This window comes from Physeter macrocephalus, chromosome 7 (genome assembly GCF_002837175.3).
Source record: "Physeter macrocephalus isolate SW-GA chromosome 7, ASM283717v5, whole genome shotgun sequence".
NCBI classification, from domain to species: Eukaryota; Metazoa; Chordata; class Mammalia; order Artiodactyla; family Physeteridae; genus Physeter; species Physeter macrocephalus.
In genome coordinates, this window is record NC_041220.1 from 117,080,301 (window position 1) to 117,093,118 (window position 12,818).

The 12,818-nt window shown below is 39.4% G+C and overlaps 1 protein-coding gene across 1 annotated transcript in view; it reads left to right on the forward strand.

Moving 5' to 3' along the window:
• ALPK1 (alpha kinase 1) overlaps positions 1–12,334 on the forward strand; it is a 133,655-nt gene extending 121,321 nt beyond the window's left edge. The window contains exons 16-20 of the mRNA XM_024119298.3: positions 832–1,135; positions 1,680–1,832; positions 3,760–3,886; positions 6,998–7,111; positions 11,804–12,334. Of these exons, the coding sequence (XP_023975066.1) occupies positions 832–1,031 (200 nt within the window). The 3' untranslated portion in view covers positions 1,032–1,135; positions 1,680–1,832; positions 3,760–3,886; positions 6,998–7,111; positions 11,804–12,334. The remainder of the gene's footprint in view (positions 1–831; positions 1,136–1,679; positions 1,833–3,759; positions 3,887–6,997; positions 7,112–11,803) is intronic.
• The last annotated feature ends 484 nt before the right edge of the window (positions 12,335–12,818 follow it).

Consider the following 12,818-nt stretch of genomic DNA (forward strand, 5'->3'; position numbering starts at 1 on the left):
AAGATCCCACATGCCGCGGAGCGGCTGGGCCCGTGAGCCATGGCCGCTGAGCCTGCGCGTCCGGAGCCTGTGCTCCGCAATGGGAGAGGCCACAACAGTGAGAGGCCCGCATACCACAAAAAAAAAAAAAAAAAAAAATCTGCATTAACATTTAAATTTTGTTTCAGTTTGGTATTTTTTATTTATCAGAATTATTAGCCATTATTCTATACTTCATTTAAATGATAAATGAGTTTTATTATAATTATTTCTAGTAAAGATTCTATGACCATCCTCCGAGATCTTTTCTATCCCCTTTCCATAGCGTTTATCATCACTCTGTTATATTACATATTTTACTTAAATTGTTTATTAATCTGTCCCCCTTCACAAGAATGTTACACAAATGAGTACAGAGATTTTTTACTAACTTGTTCACTGCTGTATCTCCAGCACCCAAAACAGTGTTTTATACAGTGTGTACACTCAATAAATATTTGTTAAATGAACAGAGGAATGTATAAATTAATGAGTGAAGCATTAAAGAAACTTCTGAATCATGAAAATATTGTGATTTAATAATTATACTAAGTGCATGTTATTGCTCTCTAATTCCTGGGTCTGGTATGTCATATTTGCCAAATTTAATTACCCAATATTAAATTATTCTTCTTAAAGCAATAATTGGAATATGCAACACCACATCCCTTAACAGAAATTTATTTATCATAAACCAGAGGATGACCAGGTTTTTAAAGTGTCTTGTATATATTATACATATTTTTTTTTCAGAAACACTTTACTGACATTTATAGAGGATTTAATTCTCAGACATATGTATTTCTCTTTTAGGTTGGGTGACTGGTAGTGGAAAAGGGCTCATCTACCTCACAGATCCCCAGATTCACTCTGTTGATCAGAAAGATGTCACTACCAATTTTGGAAAGAGAGGAATTTTTTACTTCTTTAATAACCAGCATGTGGAATGTAATGAAATATGCCATCGCCTTTCTTTGACAAGACCTTCAATTGAGAAACCAAATAATTCATAGACTGTCTACAGTGATAATGACCGCTTAGTGCTGCCCACCAATGCCGGGCTCTCCCCTCCTTCCAGGGACACCAGTTATGGCACAGCCTGGTCCCTTGGGTTTAGGTGAGAACATGGGACTGGTTCCAGCCAATGATCTGTGAAAGGAATTGATGAGTATCACTTTCAGGCCCATATTAAATTGCCAGGGCAACACCAGGGCAGAGTCTCTTTCCCTCTGTGCAATTACCAAGCGTACACCAGGAGATAGCTGCTCATCAGCATAAGTCCTGCAGTGAGGAAATCACAGGAGAGAACCCCGCTGACCCACGATGGACAGAAAACACATATGAGAGATAAACTTTTCTGGCTTAAGCCATGGAAATTTTGGAGCTTTTGTCACTGTCCATCAAGACTGATACTATTGGTGTTTTTCTTATTGATTTAGGAGTTCTTTATATATATATTAAAGAATTCAGGCCTTTGTGATATGCATTCCAATTTTTTTGTCTGTCTTTTGACTTTGTATGAACCTTTTTTCCATGCAGAATTTGTTTTATACACTTGAATTCATCAGTCTTTTATTTTATGGCTTCTAGGTTATATGTCTTCTGTAGATCTTCCCTACTCTGGGTTTTGTTATTTTTAATCCTCCCACATTTTCTTCTAGTGCATTTACACTTGTGAGAGGTCTGAGGGAAGACAGTGTGTTTTGATGGCCACCACAGTCTGCCCTTGCACCGCACAGATCTGGTGCTTCACACAGGTTTGGAGATCAGCGCCTCCATGATCTCACCGAAAGAAGTTTACAGAAAGAAGATTGGTGAGCTATTCCCTTACTGTAGTTAGTCTTCGGGGCTGCAACTGGTACACACTCTCTCCCTCCTCCACTGTTCATTCTAAATTTCCCTTAACTATTACTGAGCAAATCTGAGTGCCTTACCTAGTGATGTGACTCAGGCCTACATACGTGCAGGTTCTGAATTCTAAATAGTTATACCTTTCTCAGTTTGAGTTTACTGCACATGTCTTTTCATAATTGCACATGGAGCAGGTGAGAACCATTCAGATCTCCTGAAACGGTGAGTATAGCTGACTGACACCCCCACCTTGCACCCCTCTCGATCTACCACTGTGTTCACAATTGAAGTCATGCTCCCCCAGTGTGCTCTCAGCCAGTGACTAAGTAAAGCAAGGATGCCAGGCTCAAAATACTTCTAACGGGTGACTATGCACAAGATCTTCCCATCGGCCTGACCAGAACCTTCTTAGAACTCTGCTGTGGTCTCTGTTGAGACTCTTCCTGCCCAGTCCTCCTCTGTTTGCCCTCTCCTTGCACAGTGCCAGACCTCCATCATGGTCTCCCTGCATACTCCTATTCCCTCCCATCGATCCTTTACAGTCATTTCTCCCAATCAATACCTTATATGTCTAATCCCTTCTTGGCGTTGGCTTCTTGAAAAACCCAGACTAACAGAAGTTTATTAAAGAAAAATTTTTAATTTATCTTATTAATAAAATAAAGGAGGAAAATCATATTATAATCTCGAAGATGCAGACAAATCAGTTATGGTTAAAAAAAAAGCTCTTTGGGGGCTTCCCTGGTGGCGCAGTTGTTGAGAGTCCGCCTGCCGATGCAGAGGACACGGGTTCGTGCCCCAGTCCGGGAAGATCCCACATGTCGCGGAGCGGCTGGGCCCGTGAGCCATGGTCGCTGAGCCTGCGCGTCTGGAGCCTGTGCTCCGCAACGGGAGAGGCCACAACAGTGAGGGGCCCACGTACCAAAAAAAATAAAATTAAAAAAATAAAATTAAAAAAAAAAAAAAAAAAACTCTTTGCAAACTAGACATAAAAGAAAAAGTTCTGAATCAGATAAAGGGTATTTTAACTTTTTTTTTAAAAGGAATATCATAATTAATAGTGAAGCACTTAAAGTTTTCCATTTGAGAAAGGGAATAAACAAATTAGCTCACCATACCAACCCTATCCACCATTTGGAAAAATCAGAAAATATATATATTGTCTCTGTCCCTGGTTCCTGGCACAGAGCTCCTAAATTCCTTGAAATTTCCTGATGATAGAAGTGTCTCTTGTTAGAATGAGGTGACTCTACACCTCAATCAATCATCACTAAAAGTGGGACAGTAAATCAATAATAAAATTGGGGACAGTTAGGGATTTTTAATGTGTATTGAGTGTTAGATAAAATTAATGAAGTGACATCTTTTAAAAATACTAAAGCCAAAAAAAAAGTGAAAGATGCTTGGCTTTTTCTTGATAGTCTTGAAGCAAGGAGAAGGGTATATAAGAATTCATTATACTAGTCTTTCCCCTTTTGTATATATTTTTAAATCTCCAAAAATGTTCTTTAAATGTAAGATCGTATAAAGGAAAAAATACCAAGAAAACTCCAAAGGACTGGATAAATAGAGATGATGAAAACCAAGATTTACATAAAACAAACTAATCAGAAATGAATATAAGGAGTGTTCGACAATGTAAAATCCTGCAGAAAAGAAGAAATAGAATTATGTATTGGGTGAGAGCCTGAGGACAGTGAAAAGAGATTGCTGGCAGCAAAAAGAAGCCACTAACTAACAGAGTGACCTTTTGGATGTTGTAGAACAGGGATCAGCAAACTGGCCCATGGGTCAAATCCTGCCACCATCTGTTTTTGTAAATAAAATTTTACTGCAGCACAGTCGCACTCACCCAATCATGTATTGTCTTTGGCTGATTTTGTTTTACAGTGGCAGAGTGGAACAGTTGTGTCAGAGACTACTTGTCCCGCAAAGTCAAAAATATTTACTGTCTGGCCCTTTACCAAAAAACTTTGTCAACCCTTGTTGTAGAAGATGAAAGCGGAAAAAAATAAAGGTCAGGATGTTTACACAGTTTGTTACATATGGTTTGTTGGTAACATATTACAAAGAAATATTTATATCTCTACTAACATAAAAGAAAAAGGGGTAATAATGGGTGAAGAAACTGGAAATTGAAGGTAATAGAGAAAGAAGTTATTAGAAAGCATATGTCAGAACACATTTTTCTTTGTGAAGTGAAAAAGATAGGATACCTGCTAAGTGAGATGAGACTAGCAAAGTCAGGAATTTGAAAGGAATAAAGATTTTGAAACAATACATATCTCTGTATTTCAAAAGGCAGAAATAGAACTATTGAGAGGAATTTGAAGAAAATTACATTTTAAAAATCTCTTTAAATTGTTATTTATTTACACCAACACCCATATATCTGGCTTAAGAAATTAAATGTAATACTACTGTTGAATCCTTCAGTAGATCCATCCCTGATCTCTACTTCCTCCTCCCCCCAAGAGGCAATCGCTGCCCAGAAACTGCTGATTCTCATTCCCCTTAATGTTGTTACTCATTTATTTAATGTGATACACTTATATTTTGTATAAAAGTAACAATAAATATCCAGTATTAGCTTTCTGAAATACTTTTAAGCTTTGTATAAATACAGGAAAAGACCAGCTGGGTTTCAGAAGAGCCACAGACTTCCTCAAAAGTGAAAAATACAGTCACTGATATTTATAATTTAATAGGTTAAATAGCTGACTAGGCATAGTTCAAGTAAGCTTTATTAAATTGGAAGGGAAATGTGAAGAAATTAACCAAAATGCAGCAGAAAGATAAAGGGATAGAAAATATAAAAGAGAGACTAAGAGATTTGGAGGAAAGAAGGAGAAGGTCTAACGTCACTAGCTGGAGTTCTAAAAGGAGAAAAAGAGAATGAAGGAGAGGAAATCCTCTCAATCAGGTGAAGAAAATGAATCAAGGAGGGCATGATCAACTGTGTCAGATGCTGCTGATAGATAACGATGAGGACTCTGAACTACATTGTTGAAGTTAGCGATGTGGAGTTCCCTGCTGACCTTGATATGGGCAGTATAGGTTCATATTGGGGTTGAAAACTTGCATGGAAAGGTGTGTTAGTTTTCTATTGCTGCCTAATTAATTACCACACACTTAGCAGCTCAAAGCAACACTCATTTATCATGTCACAGTCACCATGGGTCAGAAGTCTGGGCACAGCTTAGCTGGTCCTCTGCTCGGTGTCTCCATGGGCTGTGATCAAGGTGTTGGCCAGACTGTGTTCTCATCTGGAGGCTTAACAAGGGAAGAATGCACTGCCAAGCTCACCAGGTTGTTGCAGAATCATCTCCTCACAGTTGCAGGGCTGAGGCCCACATTTCTTTGTAGGCTGTTGGCAGAGGGCCACGCTCACCTCCCAGTGGCCATCTGCAGCTTCCTGCCAAGGGGCCCTTTCACAGCGCCTCTCATCAGCTAAGCTTCTTCAAGACCAGCAGGAGAGCATCTCTTTCCTTTCCAGTAGGTTAAGAGGGAGTTTTGTGTAACATAACCTAATTAAGAGTCTATTCTGATGGATAGAACCCACTCACAACTTACACCCAGATTCAAGGGGAGGGCGTTATACAAGGGTGTGATTCGCTGGGGTTTACCTTAGAGTGTATCCACACAAAAGGGTTTAAGAGAGAAGAGAGGAAAAGAATTGGAGAAAGAGCAAATAGAACCCTCTGTGTGTTTTGCTGTAATAGGGAACAAAGGAATGGTGTGGTAGGTAGTGGGGAAAGTGGAATCAGGAGAGATACAGATTTTTTTTTGTAAATGGGAGAAAGTACAACATATTGATGGGAGAGTTACAGAAGAGATTGAAGAAATGATGATACAGGAGAAACAGAATAAAGAATTGTTGGTGCAGTGCTGTTGAGTAGGTGAGAGGGATGGAATCATTATACAAATGGAGGGAATGGCTTTAGACCAAAGCACGGGTAGTTTACCCATGGTAACAGGTGAGAAGGCAGAGCCCTGAGTGCAATGCACAGGGGCGTGAATAGGGATGAAGGTAATAATGTGAGGAAACTCTCTGTGAGTCCTTCTCTAGCTCTTCTTGAATTCATTTCTTTCTCTGTCCCTATGACCAGAACCTTAATTGAGGTCTGCGTGATCTGTGACTCCAGTGTTGCCCCACATTATCCTCTGAGACACTGGTGATCGCTCTTAAATACAAACCTTATCATGTCATTAACTTGCTTTAAATCCACCATAAAACACTAACAAACAAGGAGGAAAAAATAGACAAAGAGTGTAAATAGTGAATTCACAAAAAAAGGAAATACTATTTTCAGTCATCAAATCGCAAATATGTTAAAAGGTAATAATTCTGGAAAGGTTGGAAGAAACGCTCTTATAACTGATGAAGGGAATATAAACTATGACAGCCTTTATGGAAAGAAATTTGACAATCTATAATGTCCATTCTTGGACCCAGTAATTGTACTTCTACAAATCTCTAGTGAGGAAATAATCAGAAATGTGAACAAATGTTTATATACAGCATGTCTGTTATAACTTTACTTACAATAGTAAAAAAATAATATTTCAAGAGCAGGGAAATAGTTATATATTATAATTTATCCATATGCCTAATATTATTCATCCATTGAAATTGTATATTTTCAGAAATATTTAATAATATACAAACTTCAAAGTAAAAAAAAGCAATCTATAAAGTAGCATTTATAGTAGTATTGATCACAATCTCAGTATATATATGTAAATAGAAAAAATAATATATATATACACTATATGGAAATGTGCATTGTGTTTTTCCCTGGCTAGTGTATTAGTGGTAGGGAATTTTATTTTCTTCTTTATTATCTATATTTTCCAAGTTTTCTGCAATAAGCATGTATTACTTACACCAAAAAATAGTATTTAATAAGAAATTCAAACAGTTCTCTTTTTCAGTAGAAAGTCCACACTATTGGACAATCATATAGTGCTTTCTCCTTTAGCCCATTGCTACTCCCAGTCTTGTAATGTACTCTCTAGGAACACCGAACTGCTTATGGTGTCAGTTTGTAGTCCACCCTGCCTCCTTCCACCCCCGGTACAAAGATGTTTTGTCACTTGGTGAGTGTTTTCATGCTTATACCTACAGGGACAATTACCCCCTATAACTTCTCATCCTTGAAGACTCATTTCAACCAACACCACCTTGAGAAAATCCTCCCTGATACCCTTCATTCTCATTCCCTCCCTTCCCACAACCTAGGTAAGTTACCCCTCCTTTGATCTCCCCAAATAACTATGCAACAATCACTGCACAGTTACCATGGAAGCTAATATACCCTTGTGTCGTACTATCTACACTATAGGTGAATTATAATTATCTGTCGTATTATTTATGTATTGCTTCATGACAAATTACCCCAAAATTTTAGAGGCTGAGAATAACAGTTATCTACCATCTCAAAGTTACTACAGATCAGAAATTGGGGATTGGCTTTGCTGTGTAGTGCTGACTCAGAATCTCTCTTGAGGTTGCTGTCAAAATGTCAGTGGGACTGCAGTCATCTGAAAGCTTGACTGGGACTAAAGGTTCTGCTTCCAAGCTTCCTCATGTGACTGTTGTCAGGAGGCATCTTCCTTGATGACTGTTGGTCAGAGGCCTCAGTTCTTCACCATGTGGGCCTGTCCATATGACAACATGGCAGCTGGCCTCAACCAGAGCAAAAAATCTAAGGGCAAGAGAGAAGTCACAACATCTTTTATAACCTAGCTTCAGAAGTGACATACCATCACTTTTATATTCTGTTAGTCGCACAGACCAACCCTGGTACCGTGTGGGAGGAGAGCAAAAGGGCATGAATAGCAAGAGGCAGGGATCACTCGGAGGCCAACTCGGAGGTGATTCTGTCTATCTCACTAGCCTAAACTGAGCCTTGGGCCTCTTTGTATCCCCCATCCCACACTTGCATATTATAGTGTCTGCTTAACAGTTGATAATTAGTTCATTTTTGTTTAAGGAAGTGAGTAAATGAATGAGACATCAATGGTAACTCTATGTATTTCATATGCTCAGTAAGTGCTTATTAGCTAACTACCTCTTGCTACAATGAGGCAAGAGGCAATAATAATTTATGTCTTAATTATAGAAGTAAAGAATGTCTGAGCTCTCCAGCCTTCAGAAAACCATTCTTCAATAAGGTGGGCTGTGGGTAGATAAGTGGATGGACAGAAGGCTGGAGAAAGTTGGAAAGAAAGAAAAGCAAAATTCCCCTCAGCCCCACCTCTGTTTTTTGTTTTTTAATACTTTATCATTTATTTATTTATTTATTTATTTTTGGTTGTGTTGGGTCTTCGTTGCTGCGTGCGGGCTTTCTCTAGTTGCGGCAAGCGGGGGCTACTCTTTGTTGCAGTGCGCGGGCTTCCCATTGCAGTGGCTTCTCTTGTTGCAGAGCAAGGGCTCTAGGCGCGCAGGCTTCAGTAGTTGTGTGGCTCGCGGGCTCTAGAGCAGAGGCTCAGAAGTTGTGGAGCACGGGCTTAGTTGCCCCGCGGCATGTGGGATCTTCCCGGACCAGGGCTCGAACCCGTGTCCCTTGCATTGGCAGAAGGATTCTTAACCACTGCGCCACCAGGGAAGTCCCCCACCTCTGTTTTTATAAGGAAAACTATTTTGCTTCATTGTGTTTACTTTTTTCTAACTTCTTCCCCCTATTCTTTAATTTCTCATAGCAAAATTGATATTAGGAAATTTTCAAGTAATTTTTAGAAAAATTCCATTATCATTTTTCTAAATTGAACTAAATAATTAATTTGTATTATAATCTTTTGTGTGTAGAGTTGTGAAATGACAATATTTTAAAAGCTAAGTTTGAGGAGTTGAGTTCAACGTAAGGAAACAATTTCTGTCCCTTCAAACATCAAAAATGTAAGGCTTTTGTTACTGTCTTTCAGCACCTTTATTGTTTAGAGGATGATGCTTGTTCTGTGCAGTTTGGTTATACAGATGTCCTCTGCCTGAACAGTTCAGTAGAAACTAGGTGTAAAGTGTAAAAAGCAAGAGAGAGTGAGAGAAAAAAAAAAATAAATCTCTTTATTATGGTGCATAAACCTTCAGTGTGAGGGAGCTTTGCAGCTGCACAAGGAGAAAAATGCATTCAAAACTATAATGCCAGTGTGAATAATCCTTTCTCAAATGCTGCTTGCAGACTGCTCCAGCTTTGTCAGGTGAACTTGAACCGGGCCATCAGATTGGCCCCCATTCCCATTGCACACTCTGTCTATCACCCCAGGGCATTCACCATCTTGACTGTTGTTTAAAGAGAGCAAGCAATCCATCATTGAACCAGGGAGTCACTTTCTCATAGAAAAGTAAAATCAGCATGTGACACTACTCAGCCCTAGTGTTTTGCAGATTAAAATGATACATGGCGACTCACGTGTTACTACGAAGATTAAGTCGGTTATCTTGTTCTGCTGCCCAGACAAAAGAATTCCCCTCAAGCAGTAAGTGGGAGCTTTACAGAAACTGAAAAAGTTGGACTCAACTATACGGTGGTAATCAGAGAATGTAACAAGAAGGCAGAAAAAGAATGTTACTTTACATCTAGGCACCTTCCCTGAAAAAATGGTACAAAGAAGAATCCATCCCGAAAGGAGGAGCTATTAAATCTTTGTGCAAGCCTCTGCTGTTTGAGATGCCAATTTTATTACCAGAGATGGGCACGCAATTTATTGTCTGACTGCCTTAGCAATTGATTTAAATATGGTGAAATAAATGAGCAGCCGCTGGCCCTGGGGCAGTTAGCTTCATGAGACTAGGTTGCAAATCCTGCAGCTACAGTATCTAGTTATTAACACTGTTATTCCATTGTGTTATCTACACAGTAATAAAATTTTTAATGACTCTCATACAGAAATGAGTTCAAATTGGAAGGCTGGGATTACAGCCTTTAGTTTAGCAAGCTGAGGTAAACATTTATCATATTACAGAAAATAGTATTTTTAAATAATTGAATCTGTAACTGTTATATTTGTTTTCAAAAGTAATTTCAAAAGGAAGAAGACCCAAGTAAGTATCAAACTGTTTAAGATTAAATAAGTGCATTAATTAAAGTTAACATGAGAAAAATTCATTTCTCTCTAATTAAATTTTTTAACTTAAAATGACATTCAAGTTTAATTTGTGTTTTGCCATTTAAGCCATACACTGAAAATGACACAGGTTAAAGAGAAAGAATTCTGTTTCCTTTTAGGTTCTCATGAATTTTAGGCAACATTGTTGTTAGAAATGTCTTCACTATGTACATTTTGCCCATACTTTGCCAAGCCAAATTCTTCCTTCCTTAAAGTACAGACCATTTTTCTAGTCAATGGGGTTTCAAATCAAAGAATGCCCTATTTTGTTACTTTTAACTAAATTTTCAAACATTACTTATCTATATCCACCTGTATATTCTATACATGATCTATAAGAATAAATGGTAGTGCTGGAATATGTAAGTTTTCTCTGCCAAGGACAGACACCAGATTTAACCCTCTTTTCCTACACAAATCACCAAAAAGGAGAGGGACTATTTAAACACTTTTGTTAGACATTTGACATGGTCTTTTCCAAATAACAGAAGGACCCACAGAGACTGGCTTTGAAGGGCCGTGTTCCCAACGTGGTTTCAATAGGGGACATTCTCTCTGGGCTGAGCACCTGGATCGTGTGCAGCGTTCCCTTGGGCTGGACAGCAGTCACTGAGCCACCTGCATCGGAGAGGATGGTATATGAGGGACGGGAGCCTCTGGCCAGCTGTACCCTTCCCCAGCCTCCGGGGCACGTTAGTGCAGGAGCCAGGCCAGGCCCGACCAGCACACAGGCATCATCCGAGTGGCTGGCCTCCTTGCCCTACCATGGACATGTTAGCAAGGTCCTTCAATGGGTGTAGATAAAGGTTAAGTGCAGTGGAGCCTGGGGCCGTTGAAACATGCCTTGTGCAAAGACTCAAAGCCATAAATTGTACTGACAAAGGCAATTTAAAATATCAAAGTCCTAGGTCTTTCAGACAAGCACCAAGGAAGACGATGTGAGACTGAGCTGGATATTAGTGAGAGCTCTGCAGTTCAGCATGACCTCGACAACTACTGCAAAGAGACCCGAGCTCATCCCCTCCTGCCTGCTCTCCTCACTCCATCCCAGCAGCGCGGCCCCTGCCCTGTCTGAGCTGAGCAAGGACACAGTCAACAAACAAAAAATTATTCCTAAGCATCTTGAGACAACATGATCACATACAAAGGCTAATTAAACTTGGCATCTCTAAAACTTTGCATTGCTAAGTATCAGCTTTTATTACATTTCACTCTGGGTTACCAGAGGGAAGGGAAAAAATGCAAACAATCAAAAAGAAGCCTTTTGTTTAAGATCCGTTCTACATAGGCCAATAATACATTGTTGTTGTTCAGTGGCTAACACAGTAGCTGATGATTGGGAGACAGAAAGCTCCAAATTGCCCTGGATGTGAAGAGATGCCAGATTTTGTCAGCAACTTAAAAATTAAATTAAAAAACAGATCAAGATGAATTAAGTGCTTTGGTCACTTGGTATATGTCACCTATTTTAGTTCTTTGGTGATTTTTGAAGATGTGCCCAAAATGTCTTGCTCAGAACATTTACCAACCAGAGCATATCTCAAATGCTAAAATGGTGAATTGAAAAAGGTACTTCAGAAAAGTCAATATTTTATAAATTTTAAAAATCAGTCCAGTCATCAAGAAAATATTGTTTTCAGGAAGCATTTCCTAGTTCAGTACAGCTCACTCATGCAATTGCTAGAAGAGAGAGGAGACCCTGCCAAGTGATTTGTGTATTTATTGTAGTGTTTCCACTGGAAAGACTAAATATATATTCCACCCTGCTGACAGTCGCTTCCCTTTTGCCCCCGCAAAATAACCCAAGAGTTATTTTCTCTTTCAGACACTAACAACATCATGTTTCTTGTGAAAAGAAGTAAGACTCAGAGAGCCACAGGCACCTAAGTCTGAATTCAGAAGTATGACCTTTCAGGAAATACACGCAACTTTTTCTTTTTTTTTTGGAGAAAACTGTTTAAAAATCCAGACTGAATAGCTGCTTCTCAGTTGGAAAGGTCACTTTAAGTGCACTGTCCACAACATTAACTAGAAATGACCCTTGTCATCACTCTCAGCATGTGGGACAGAAGAAACAAATGAAGAGGCACACCCAAAAGATGGTTTCTAGAATAGGCCACTTGGATAATAAATGAGACGCTGTGCTCATGGACCACATGGGCTCCTGAGGCATTGTTCCCACTGTGAGAGCATGCTGGGTGGCTTCGAGACTACAAGGCTGCAGAGAACTGCAGCATCTCCACTGGACCATCATCCCAAAGTGATGAAAACACTGTCTAAAGTTTCCCAGCTATGTATGTAAATACATTCCCAGTAATGTATTTCAGATTTGATGTTGTATTTTGGTGATTGTATGTTCCTTCCTATGCACATTTTTAGGAGAATAAATCAAGGAAAATGTTTTAGTTATATGATGTGCACACAGTTTTTTCCCCCTGGTATTTAGCTGTTGTCGGGAAGGACTTCACTAAGCAGAATGTTCTTTGTCCTTGCTCCAGTAAACAAAGAGTTAAATAGAGCCAGCTGGTTGCTTGCCAGGGAGGTTGGAGAGGAAAGAGCATCCTGTCTTCACTTTTCTTCCCATGTTACCAAACTGCTTCTTATAGACCCCCATCCTCATCTCCTGCACCCTCTCCTCTTTCTCCCTTCCTACCTCTCTAAAGCCAAAAACATTAAAATTAAAAATTGAGAACTTCTGGCACTGAACTGATGGGTGGGGCTACACCCATTTTCTGGTCTTTCCTCTTCTGGGAAATAACTTTTTTTTTTTTTTTTTTTTTTTTTGTGGTATGCGGGCCTCCCTCTGCTGCGGCCTCTCCCGTTGCGGAGCACAGGCTCCG